Consider the following 13,733-nt stretch of genomic DNA (forward strand, 5'->3'; position numbering starts at 1 on the left):
AAACCCCATGGAAACTTAAACACTGACATCTTGCTACTTGAAAAAAAAAAGCATAAAGATTAAATCAACCTTAGAATTGTTAGGATGTCCCACTATAGTTTTCTTTAAGCTTTCTGAGTGATTAAGACAGAAATGGTGAATGCACATACTTCTACATATCACCATAAATGGATCAAAAGTACTCCCTTGAAAACACAGCTATACTGTAGTTACGTTAAGTATACATACTCCTCCCACCATTTTTTTTTAAAGAGAGACCATCCATTATAGCAATCCTTTATATTCTGCTCAGGCAAATACAAATCCATATGAACTTACCCTAAGGTGGTCATTGTAACAATGGTATACCAAAAGGAGGCTGGGATGCTGGTGAATTTGGTGGCTGATGAACCTTTCTCGGCATAAAACATCACCGTAGCAAAGATTATGATGGCCATAGTAAGGGAAAACAGGAGAAAACCAAGCTCTGACGCACAGCTTTTCAGAGTGTAGCCCAGAATGCGCAAGCCCTGTGAGTGGCGGGAAAACTTAAAGATCCGGAAGACCCGGAAAACACGCAGTGTTACAAAGGCCCCACTGACATCCTCATTGTTGGTCATCACAAGAGCAATGTAATAGGGCATAATGGCCACTACATCAATGATACTCATGACGCTACGCACAAACTTGTACCGGCTCGGGGCAGCCACCAGGCGCAAAAGGTACTCAACCGTGAAGATCATGACGCAGGCGGTATCCAAGCAGAAGAAAGCCACGTCGTAGCGCTCTCCACAGGACAGCTCCTTGATGGCACCAGGACTTACCCCACAGGGCACTGTCTCCACCACATTGGCAATGACGGAAATGGCAATGAAGAAGCCTGTAACATAGTAGAAGACCAAAGCCAACGTGCTGGTGTGCGGGTTCTCAAAGGCCCGCCACATCCTCTGCCGAGCTGTCATGGAGGGCAGGTTGCTTTGATTGGCCTCATCCTGGTCGGCATCGTCCTGAAGACGCTCGGCATTCTCCCGCCGCCGATCCTTGTATTCCTCGTAGCAGCAATCGCCGATGATTTCAGGGATTATCCCAAAGAAGGCCAGCTCCTCATCGTAGGCCGAGATGCACTCTTGACGGGGATAGTGTAGCTTCCCTGTTCGATAGAAGTTGAGGATGTGTCGGAAGATGTCGGGATCCCGGTCAAAAAAGTATTGCTGTGTCTCTGGGTGGTAGAAGAAATCTCTCTCTGAGCTGCCCAGCAGCGTGTCTGGATAGCGTTCCAGAGTATCTAGCCAAGTCTGGAACTGGGTGCCGCTCACATTCAGCACGATTAGAGAGTCCTGGCTCCGCTTCCTCTCCTGCCGGGGAGCATTCGGCATGGGGTTGGCGGCCACTGGCATCCATCCTATCGCAGCTGCCCGAGCAAAGGGCAACCATGCCGCTACCCCTGCTGCCATGGTGTCAAGCTGCTACTGGTATTGCTGGGAGTTCTCTTTAGAAATAATCCAAGCTACTAAAATCCAAAAAAAAAAAGGTATCAAGAGATTAGGATTGTCCACAACTTCTAAATGAGAGAACACTTTACCCATCCCCCATTGAGCCTCTATTGTTCAAATCATTTAAAGATATTAAAATACGACGGTATGTGACGAACCTGCACATAGGACTGTCCAAAATCCTGCCTCTATCAGTCAGTTCTGCATTAGGAAAGACGCACACACAGAGCAAGAGGATACTGCCTACAAGAGCTAATCAGTCAGTCTGCCAGGTCCAGGAAGCAAGTAAGCAGTCAAGCCAAAGGCACAACCTCCTGGCTAGGATGTTCTATCCTGGTGGTGTGTTTCAGTTCCCAGTCCAAATCTCCTCCCACCTACTCTGGGATGAGCCATCAACTGCCAGTAGCTGGCTGGGACCTGAGGAGTGACAAAAGGAAAGAAGAAGCTGAATTGCTTTGGAGAAATCCTGAAGCTAGAACTGCTTGCAGGATCAATTGCTAATTCTTCTACCTCTGTGCTTTATTCAACAACAGGTGTAAGAGGGAGGTGTGAATACTGTGAAGATGGCCTGCCCCCTGTGCATTCATAGCTGATTCCCTTCATCTCTATCACACCCTTCACTCATCTCCTTCAGATTCTTCCTAATCACAGGGCACACCGAGAAAAGCTAACCAAAAATCTCAAACTTTGGTAAGAGCAACTTCTTCCAATAAAACATATTGAGGAACTTCTGGCCTCGTTGGAAACATGATTGGGTTTAGAAAGCAGCACTTGAATTCTACAAGTCTCTTGGGAGTGGAATACTGGTATGAAGGATATGTTAGACCGAAATCTATACACACTTTTCTGGGAGTTCCCAGAACACAGTGGGACTGGGAGTTCCCCACAGAACACAGTGGGACTTATTTCAGAGTAGACATGCACAGGACTGTGATGTTACTGAAGGTGTATTGAAAGACAGAGAAAGTTAACATTTGAATTTGTTCTGCAAAGAAGTATGGGGGAAAAGAGCCAAGTGAGAAAAGGGGAGGGAATGTGGGACTAAATAAGGAGACTGGGGGGGGGAGGTTTGTATAAAAAGGGCAGTCTTTTTAAAAGAGAGGGGACAAAATTCAGGAGCTTCATAAAAAGTCAGAGAGGAGGAAAAGTTAGGAGTAGTGGGGAAGGATGTTTGATGGGGGAAGAGTAAGGTGACTGTGGGAGATGGAAAGAGAAATGTGTTGAAGCTTTGGTCAGGAGGGAATGGGGAAGACAGAGATGTGACAAAACAGAAATTTTAGGGCACTGTGGTGAGGAAGAATGAATCTGGTCCAAGTGTTTTGGCTGCCTGGGATCAGGCTCAGAGGCCACCATGCCTTGCCCCATTTTTTATTATGATTTCTGAGAACACAAAGCATGTCCAGTCTCAACTCCCGCTTCCCCTTTAGAAGTCGTGCTTCATTTGTGACCACCATGTCCCAATGGCTCCCACAGCCTGCCAGCACTTTCAGAGAATGGCAGTTGGGGGGAGGGAGATGACCCCTTGATATTTCACTTAGATCCCAATCCTATCCCCAGCCGCATTATAACATGCAGTCATGCCAAAAAGGTACATGCTTCATACTATGGTGAGGGGGGGGGGGTGTGACTTGAAGGCAAACAGGAGGTAAGTAAAAAGTTTACTTACCTCCACATAAGCCTATATGCTGCCAATAGGTCTCCTCGGATACACAGCAGCCAGTTTAATGGCTTATGCTCGAGGAGAGAAATGGGACAGAGACATTTGGAAAAAGGGGATAAGATCTGGCACGAGCCCTTATATGCTCTCCATCCCTCCCCTGACATGCGCCTGGTTCCTCCCCCAATATGTCCTACTGCTCCCCCTCCCTGCCCATGAACCACCCATGAGCCACCTCCCATGCTGGCATACTTGCACCAGAACATGTCACTGGCCATGACAGCCAATGCTACCACTGCTTTCAAGCTGGCAGGGGTCAAAAAAGGCCACCTCCGATGGCTCAAAAAATGGCCAACAGTGGCACACTCCATGAGAGTGTATTTGAAGCAGTGGGACAGCCCCATTCCCCCCCCCAGCTGTAAATCAGTGTTAGGATTGGGTCATTAGTTCAATGGCAACAGTACATCTTCCCTGTTCCTCTTCCTCAATCAGCTGACCACCCCTGTCCTGTGGCTGAAAAGCATGGCAGGGCAAAGGGCTGGCAAAAAGGAAGTAAGATCAGGAGCCCCCCCCTTCCTATTTGCTGACTCCCTCACTCTGCTGTCCTTTTCAACCACAGAACAGGGGTGGACAACTCATTGAGGAGGTGGTGGCAGATGCACAGTTGCTACTGAACAAAGTGGGGCATCCAGGTTTTATCCCCCTAGTGGTTGCCAAACGTTTTTGACTGGCTGCTCCCTTGACCACTGGCCACAGCCCCCCATTATGGTTGCAATCCTATACGGTTCAATTGGAAAAAAGCATTTACAGGTTCCCAGACAGTGAGAGAAGAATGGAGCCAGGCAGAGGAGCCAGGCAGGCAGAAGTCCCACTGGGAGAGTTGCTGAGGGAAGAGAGTTGAGAAAGAGGGCACAGGAGAAGGGGGGCTTGGAGGAGGGGCTTGCACAGGGGGTGTGAGGGCAACCTGTGGAGGGAGGGAGGAAAGGAAGTAGAGAGAACCTGGGGGACGGGTCAGACCAGAGGGTTAGACCAGGCAGAAGTTCCACAGGGAGAGTTGCTGAGGGGAGAGTGTTCAGAGAAGGCAAAGGAGAGGGAGGCTAGGGGGGGCTTTCACAGGGGGTGTGAAGGCAGCCTGTGGAGGGAGGGAGGACAGGAAGCAGACAGCACAGACCAGAGCACAGACCAGGGGACCAGACTAGGCAGAAATTCCACAGGGAGAGTTGCTAAGGGAAGAGCTATCCCAAAGAGAGAAAAGAAAAGGGGGGGCTTTGGGGGGGGCTTCCACAGGGAGTGTGAGGGCAACCTGAGGAGGGAGGGTAGGAAGCAGAGAGAATTGGGGGGGGGGTCAGACCAGAGCACAGACCAGTCAGAAGTCCCACAGGGAGCGTTTAGAAAAGCAGGGGGGAGGGCTTGGGAGAGGGGCTTGCGCAGGGGTTGTGAGGGCAGCCTGTGCAGGGAGGGAGGGTGGTGAGAAGCAGAGAGAACTTGGGGGGGACCAGGCAGAAGTCCCACAGGGAAAGCTGCTGGAGGAGAGAGTTCAGAGGAGGGGGCATGGGGGAGGGGCTTGCACAGGGGTGTGAGGGCAGCGGGGGGGGGTTCAGACCAGAGCACGTGTTCGGTGCCCCAGGAAGCTGTGCGCGTGGGAGAGAGAGAACAAACCCCCCGGGGTGGCCGTGCCCAAGAGAGAGGAGGGAGAGGGAGAACATGCCTGGAAGGCGGGGAGGGCGGAGGTGAGGGAGCCCAGCCCGGGGGTTCCCACGGTCTCCTCGCGCCCTTTCCTGGCTCCCCCCCCGGCAGCTGCGAGCCCCCCCTCGTCGCCCTCGCGCTGGCCCCGAGCGGCCTCCCCCACCCCCAGCTCACCTCTCCGCCTCCAACTCCGCCGCCACTTGCTGCTGCCGCCGCCGCCGGAGCGAGCAGGTGGCGCAGTGCTCGGCGCGCGCGCTGCTGGGGAGGGAGCAGCCCGGACTGGCCGGGGGGCAGCAGGAGGGCGGGCGGGCGGGCGCGCGGGGAGGGGCTCGGCGCTCGGACCACCCACCTCGCGCTCCCCCCCCCCCGCAGCCTCCCCTTACCTGGCCGTGCGCGCGCGGGGCGCCTGCAGAGGGCTTGGAGAGCCGGGCGCGCGGGAACCTCCGGCGGGCGGGCTGCTTCCCCGCCCCGAGCCGGCGCCAGCAACAAGTTCGGCCGGGGGGAGCCGCTCACTGCGGCCCCCTCCTCCCTCGGGGAAGGCGCTGCTCACGCCGCCGGCTGCTGGCGGAGGGCTGGGCTGGGGCGCCGCCGCCTCCGCCTCCCTGCCTGGCCAGTGCGTGGTGGCCCATGCCTGGGGAGGCGGCCCCGTGCCGGGGGCTCTCCTGCCTGCCTGCCTGCCTCCGCCGCCCCTCGCTGCCGGTGTGGGGCTGCAGAGCGGGCGGAGGAGGGGAGAGGCGGCAGAGAAGCCCACCCTGCTCCTGCTGCAGCTGATTATTTCACCAGCGGCTCCTTCGCCTGCAAATGCCACTGGAGGGAGAGGGAGGAGGAGGAGGAGGAAGGAGGCATCGATCCGGGGGAGGCAGACAAAGAAGCGCAAATCGGGGCACACTCGGGCTTGTTGGCAGTGCAGGCGAAAAGGACAGCCTGCCTGTGTGTGTGTGTGTGTGTGTGTGTGTCTTCAGCTGCATCTCACACACCCAGGGGGGAAGGAGAGGGCGCCCGATCCTCTGCCTGCCTACTCGGAAGTCAGTCCCATGAAAGTCAGGGGGGCTTCCTCCCAGGAGTAACAGCCCAATCCTAGCCTGGGAGGAAGCCCCATTGGCTCTAATGGGACATGTTGGGACTGTGACCGTAAATAAAGAATAATGGTGATGATGATGACTGTAATGAGACTGACTTCTAAGTCGACATGCATAGGATTGGGCTGGAAGTGTGGCTAGGACTGCAGCCAGAGAGAGACCCTGGGGTGGGGAATGATTCTTCTCTCTGATCGGGAAGGGGACTCCAAAAGACTTCAGAAGGGGGGGCGGGAGAGAGAGAGAAAGGAACCTGCTCTGTATTCACCAAAAGGAGAGTTTGTGAAACTTTATGTTTTTTCCCATTCCCTTAAAAATCTATCTATCTAAAAACTTTATGTTCTGTTTTCCCATTCCCTTTAAGAAATCTCTGTGTGTGTGTGTGTGTGTGTACACACACACCCCCAAACGATCATCCGTCCTGAAGGCTGCCTTAGGAGCAGTTTTCAGACCTCCTACCTTGTCCACTTTCCCCACCAAAAACGAAGAAAAAAGTCTTTTTTCCACCACTAGATGGCGCCTGGAGGACGAATAGTCTTTCTATGCTGCGCCTTCATTGCCCAAACTTCCAAGGTTCACATCTGATGTAGAAGAGTAAACCTGTTGCCTGGGTTGCCTTAACTGCTTTAAGTCAGGACAGGAATAAATGTTCCTCCAGACAAAATTATATCAGCATAGGAAATTAGCTCTCAGGGAAAGGATTTAAGCCTAATATGCAGAAACATATGCAGAAAAATTTTATGATGCAGGAGTACATTCAAGCATTTGGTGTTCCACCTGCATGATGTGGTGGTACAGCCCAGAAAAAAGTTTATCACTCCCATAACTAAGATTCTGCAATTGGCTATTATAATTAGAAGATTCCCATTCTACTATTTGGGCAACATAGGTGTCGGGCACTGGTTCCCAACCTGTGGTCTGCAGACCACAGGTGGTCTGTGAGAAGTGGTCCCTTTTTGTTCTAGCTTTGTCTCTGGCTGAGGGGGCCTGAGACCCTTGACCACCCTGGCAAAAGTGACCCAACTTGACTGCAGCAAGATTGGTTAGATTGGACTTTGGAAAGCTAAGACTTTGGTGAGTGATAGTTAGAGTTAGGAGTTAGTTGTTACTGTTTTATTAGTGCTGGGTGTTGTATTGTATTGGTGTGCTTTCCTCTAAATTCCTAAACTTTTGACTGATGCAGTGATGTCTGTATAACTATGCTTTAGACTTTTATTCAATAAATCCTACTTATTACAACTGACTGGATTATTGGGATTGGAGAAGGCACAGGGGCTGGTTGTGGGAGACAATCCAGTGTGTCTGAGGTGTACCCTGGAGGTTTATGGCTACTTGATCACCCTGAGAGCAATAAAGAGATTACACGGCCTTGAAGAGTGTAGTCTGGCTTTCATCACACGGACCACCAGGGCGGAGAATGGACCACTTGCAGCCAGCAACAAAAGCAGCAGCCCCTGAAATATTTTCTATAAATAATAAATCTTATAAATCTTCTCTAATTATTACAAATTTAATTGTTTTTCTGGTGTGTGCAGGAGGCAGGGGTTGCATCTGGTCCACAAAGATTCCAAAAGTTTGGGACTTCTAAAGATTGGGGACCATTAGTGTAGGGTAACATATTTCTGTATTTAAAAGATCCACAGCCCAATCCTATCCACACCTTCCTGGGAGTAAGCCCCATTGACTTTAATGAGACTTACTTCTGAGTAGACATGCATAGGATTGGGCTGCCACATCCTATCTTTCCCCTTGTGAACCAAGCATCCAACATTAAATATGTCAAACTGACACTTTTTTTTTTTAAGTAAAAAGGAAGCTGGAGCTGAATACGAGAAATATATAGTCAACATTATTTTTATGTACCTAAAATCCTGCCTGAAAAATGAACCGTAAATTTTATTTTAAAATTTTAGTCACTTGCACTTACCTTAAGATATTCTGAAATCAGCTCTTCTGAGGTGTTCTAAATCCTAAATTGTTACTATTAAGAATATGTATATATTGCTTTTCAACCAAAGCAAAGTTCGCAAAGCAAAAAATACTGCTTCCCTACCAGTCTTAAAAATGATGCAAGGAAAACACCATTGTACAATGTCTGGGGGGACACACATAATGGGGTGGATAGAGACTGTTGCTCTCCCCTTCCTAAAAGTAAGACAGCTCTACTTAAAAAGTGCCTTTTGCGCACTTAGCAGGGCTACTATTCAGTGGGGTAGTTAGAGGGGGTGCAAAGCACTAAGTTTTGCAGGGAGCTGCATCACAGCATGCAAGCGACCCCTCCCCTCTGTACATCTCCATTTTGCTCCTAACACCTCGAAAGGGGAGGGAGAGGGGCCACTTGCATGGTGAAATAAGGCTCCCTGCAAAACTTAGTGCTTTGCACCCCCTCTAATTATGCCACTGCTAGCATAAAGTGATAGCGTAGCAATAAAAGAAGCAGCACAAGTAAAATGTCATTCTGTAAATGTACAGACAGCAAAATTTAATAGGACCACAAAACAATAAATCAAAGCATACATATTTTTTTTAAAGATATTTCTATACCGCATTTCTTGGTCCTCAGATTTCTCCTCTGACTTTATTCAAGGCGGTTTACATAGGCGGCTAATTAAATCCCCGTAGGGTTTTTACAATTTGAAAGAAGGTTCTATCTTTCAAGAACCACCACATTCAGATGTTTCTTTCTGATCTGGTCGCAACATTCTGGCCTCCATCCTCCCACGCTCAGAGCAGATGGAATAACTCGGCTCAGCTTGTCAGCTGCTTCAAGGTCGCACGGTGCTGGTGGCCTCAAACTGGCGACCTGCGGATGTTATCTTCAGGTAAATGAAGTCTCTACCCTCTAGACCAGACCTCCTAATCATTGGACATGGCAGATAACCCTAGATTTGTACTGCCCTGACTGACTGTCCAGGTTGGTTTTGTTTTTTTTATTGTTTTGAATTACTCAACTGCTGAACGCCAATGACCATGAGATGGGGAATGGGCAGCCCACCATATGCATTCCACCAACGCTGGCTGCTGAAAAGCAACCGTAAAGTGTACTGCTGGAGCACTGGTGGGAAGGCTGGAGCCTTCCTGTGCACATCACCAAACCTCTGGCCAGCCGCTGGTGCGGGTAAGCTAGCAGGGGAGGCGGAAGGGGGCAGAGAGGAGGCAAAACTAGGCAGGGAGAGGGGAGGAATGGAGGACTGGGCCACAGGACAGGTGGATCCAATGGCAATGGCACACAATGGATCCTGTCTACTCCATCAGTAGCCTTCCTGCCCCTTTCTCCTTGGTCTTGCACCAAGAAAATCACTGGGACAGGTCTGAGGAGACCCATTGCTGTGTAGGAGGCTTATGGATGGGCAAGAGGATTTAAATCCCCTTTACCCACCAAAGCCTACCCCACCCCCACTGGATACAGTGTAGGCCTTTTCAATGGAGGGGGGAAAGGAGGGTGAGGATAGGTCTGGGCTGTAAAGACCCAATTTTAAAGGACCAGTTAAATAGTTACATGCTGAACCCCTAAAACAGATCTATATTGCCCCGGCTTCACCCTGATGTAATTTGATCCAGGGCTAATCACAGCTCAATCCTGAACCATCTTTCGGAAATTCCAGTTTTGCCCTGAAATGTGTGAATTAGTAATAGAGGATGTCCCTAATTTAGAGCCTTGATTTCACACTGGACAAGGTGTTGCAGCGTAATGCTGCTTGGGAAGCACCCAGGGTTTAGAACCTTGGTGCCTGAGGGAGGGAGCTAAAAGCAGAAGCACTCTGCTTTGGAAAGTTAGAACTGGAGCAACAAGAAGTCAGAGCAATGAGAGACACAGCAGACATTCAGGGAGTTGATGCAGGGAGAGCTAAGCCGGAAGTAGGACGGTATGAGATTGAGAGAGAAGTCCGCTCTCCCGGCTAGCTTCCTCAGACTTTTTACTCATTCTCAAAACACATGATGACACTAGAGAAAATTATTGAAGGTTACTGAAATCTGCACTGCTAAGAAACCTGCTGGCTCTGGCTTGACCGCAATACACATTCCTAGATAACTTTTTCATAACATCCTCTTGTTGACAGATTCTGGGCGAAGACTCAGCAACTAGCCCACTCTGGTTTGCCTGAATGGGGGGGGGGAACTAGCAAGTTTGCTTGCCGGTTGCCATGTTACCAAGGCTAAGCCTAGCGCCTGTGTAGATAACCACTACACAAGGCTACAACCAGTCCTCACCACCTTGGAAACAGGAGCCAAGGGGTGCGCCCTATGCAGGTTTGTGTCCCATGTCTTTGGAGAAATTCAACATTCCCCACCCACTAGCAGCTTAAAACCAGCCAAAGACACTTCGAACAGAATGAGCCGGAAAAATATTTCCATAGATGCCCATTATGGAACTCTTTTCCAGGCACCTCCATGGTAATGATTAAATGTATGCACATGTACTGTACAACAGTTAGAGAAGTGATTTATGATGGCAAGAAATGAAGTCATTGTTGATGGCGCAATGTTGCATTACATTTACATAATGTTTAACTAAAATGTGTTTGCTAGATAAACACAGGCTTTTCATTTTAAACAACGCACGGTGCACTCACATTTTTTTTAAAAAATCACTTCACTCCTGCAATAGCCATAAGCCAAGTCTATATTTTTTTTAACTGCTTCAGCTATGGGTCATGGTGTGATGTTTGTGTTGCAAGCAGAGATATCATACTCAACACTGTCCCCCCACTCTCACCCAAATGCTGGGTTGTAGAAGGCTGGGAACAGAGCAGAGTGTACTTAGATTGTGGATACTGGAAGTCATTGGACAGAAACCAGGCATGAGAGATGCTTTAAATCAGGGGTGTCAAATATAAGGCCCATGTGCCAAATGCACCCCCCAGAAGCAATTTATCTGGTTACAATTGGCCTTTCCCAGCATGATAATTGGGCTCTCTCATATCTCAGCCGCCTTAAGTGCTCCTTTCTGGAGTGGAAAGGCAGGATATAAATTCTACTAATAAATAATAAATAAATAAATATCTTGGAAAATATATGCAAATATATCTTGAACAAGATTTGCACATTTTCTCTTCTGTCTTTTGCAGCTAATGAGTTTCTGTACGAGAATAAAGTGCATATTTCTGGTCATCATCTGGTTCATGATGTCACTTCCGCCCCTCAGCATGAATGCCATGAAACTTCAGTCCTCCGTATGACACAAGTTTGACATCTCTGCTTTAAATAGACAGAGGTTTTGAAAAGCCAGCTATATTGAGCTTTATACAGAGTGGAGTATTAACACCCTGCATATTGCAAAAAATGTAGTAATTGTATTAGAAAAAGCTCTGCTCTCCAATTTCCTGTAAGGTAGTCAGGAGGACACACAGAATAAATGTCAGTGATGCCATTTTCTAATTCTACGCGAAAGGGCAGGGCCTCTGATCTAATAATGTTGGAAGATAATGTTTTGACTGCTATCAAAGCAGTTGATTGATGTCGTTACTTCCGCAGCAGCACAACAAATCATGCATCACCAAAAAAAAAAAAAAAAAAGTCTGCTTGAAAACATTTGCTTTCCAACAGACCAGCCTTCCCCAATACAACCTTGTTAAAATGTTGTTTTAAATTATAACCTTTTGCGGATTTAAAGCACCAGCCTAAGCCTGCTTCTTCTGAAGTAAGGTCCATTGATCCCAATTGAACTCACTCCATATAGTAAGTGGGATTAGGACTCCAGTCTTTAATGTACATTTGTTGCTGTGAAACTGACCGCAGTTTGAAATCAAGCAACTGCTGATCATAACTCTGAAATTCTCCGGAAGACTCAAAGCAAAATAACTCTTCGATTAAACTGCTTTCAGTAGGAGAACTTGATGGTCCAAAGATTTTCATAGTCATTCATATGACTGACATTTTTGTCTCTAAATCAAAGGGACTGGGTTGCTGAAACACTGGAAGGTGTTTCAGAAAACAGTTTTGGTCTCATTCTAATTGGTATGCTAATTTATATTCTTTCAGCAGCTGAAACACATCTCACCCTCTGCTCCATAAACACTGTGCTTTGGCCTACTCCACTTCATGGGCAGGGTGGTGGTGGGTGGTCAGATTACTTTAATTTGAACAAGTTAAGTTAATTTGACTGGTTAGGCCCTAACTAGTAGGCGCAGTGCTGGTTGGAAGGGAAAAGGGACAATTGGGAAGTAACCTGAGGCATCAAGGTGGTAAAAGGAGATCTCCAAAGGTTCAGTGACTTCAGGGAATGTGGGATGTGGATATCCCTTGAGCCCTGATAACTTCACCAGTCCCAATGCTCATCGGAGGGAGCACATGAAAAAAATCCTCCCTAAAAACTTTATAGGGTATGCAAGCAGTGAAAAGTCACTTGTAGTATGTGCTACTGTTCATGAGCATTGAGGCAAAGTAGGTCTCCCAGACAGAGAAACATCTGAAGACAATAGTCTCCAAAGCCTCATCTAATTTACAGCCCAATCTTATGGTGCTCTGGCCACAGGTGTATCCTGTGGGGCCAGAGCTGCAGCTGGAGTCTCCTCAGGGGAAGGGAACACTTCGTTCCTTTATCCCAGGTAGAGCTCCTCTGGCGCAAATGTGTCTCCTTGGATCTGCGCCCACTGTTTAACCAAGGAGGTCATTGTCAGGCGGCTTGGATTGGATTGGTTTGGTTGCACGAGGCTCTGAGCCGAGAGCATTTGCTCCATCAAATGAATGGGAGGTTTGCCACTGTGCATACTTATTTTGCATGTTTGTTTGATAAATCAGTAGTCTATAGGTCAGGGGTGTCCAAAGTTTTCGGCAGGAGGGCCACATCATCTCTCTGACACTGTGTCTGGGGCTGGGCGGGGGGGGGGGGGAAAGAATTAAATTACATTTAAAATTTGAATAAATTTACATAAGTTTACATAAATTAATATACTAGAGGTGGAACTTATATGAATGAATGAATGTCCTGCAATAGCTCAAGGCCTATAAAAGTCCTTGCACAAAGCAAGGCTGGCCTTTTCTTTGCTGCCACTACTGCATCACAGACGTGAAACAGCAAGCAGTGGAGGGAGTCCTCATTCCACAGCTCATGCAAGAAGTCTAATAGTCGCCCTCATGCTGAGAGCAGTTGTGTCAGGCCAGTGTGGGCTCCAGCAAGTTTCTGGAGGGCCAGAGGCTCATTGGAGACTGGGGTGTCCCTGAGGGCCGCATTGGGAGTCCTCGAGGGCTGCAAGTGGCCCCAGGGCCGGGGTTTGGGCACCCCTGCTATAGGTGACCAGCACTACTGCAGTGTAAAGGGAGTGGCCATTCTGAGTAGCATGCCTGACGGGCTATTTGGCCATGCTTTGCCCTTCATTTTCTGCCTGAAAATGCCTTTCATACATAAATGAGATCCACAACGTACTTATTTATTATCTGGATATATAGATTTTTAATCTGTATAGCCTTCTTGCGCTAATACCTCATATAATGTATAAATTGTGAAGCCTAATTTCATGCAAATTAAAACTACTTCATAATCAATTAATCCCTTAAAATCATAATCCTCTTTCTGTGACATCACAATCATTTTACTAGGAAATTGTGATAAAAAAGGATTATGACCAAGTAAGAATTAAGCAGCAGGAACTATACAGAGGAGTTTTAAAAAATCCTGTTTTCATCTGACAAATCCTAGACAAACGCAATGCTGGGATGTCAGCAAATACAATAGCAAAATGGATTTCTTAAGAGATCTTTACACACCAAGAAGATTCCACTGTAGTGAGGATGCATTCTAGGTTCACTGCAGTGGATTGCAGTAGATTATTGAGTCAATAGCATTGCTTGTTGGCGGTCTCAGATTTGTTTTAGATGCTTGGAAACTAGCTGCTTTAGGTG

The 13,733-nt window shown here is 48.2% G+C and overlaps 1 protein-coding gene across 1 annotated transcript in view; it reads right to left on the reverse strand.

Annotated features, from left to right (window-relative positions):
- KCND2 (potassium voltage-gated channel subfamily D member 2) overlaps positions 1 to 1,433 on the reverse strand; it is a 318,270-nt gene extending 316,837 nt beyond the window's left edge. Inside the window, exon 1 of the mRNA XM_066633918.1 lies at positions 319 to 1,433. Within this exon, the coding sequence (XP_066490015.1) occupies positions 319 to 1,433 (1,115 nt within the window). The remainder of the gene's footprint in view (positions 1 to 318) is intronic.
- Positions 1,434 to 13,733: the final 12,300 nt, after the last annotated feature.

This window comes from Tiliqua scincoides, chromosome 7 (assembly GCF_035046505.1).
Source record: "Tiliqua scincoides isolate rTilSci1 chromosome 7, rTilSci1.hap2, whole genome shotgun sequence".
Lineage (NCBI taxonomy): Eukaryota > Metazoa > Chordata > Lepidosauria > Squamata > Scincidae > Tiliqua > Tiliqua scincoides.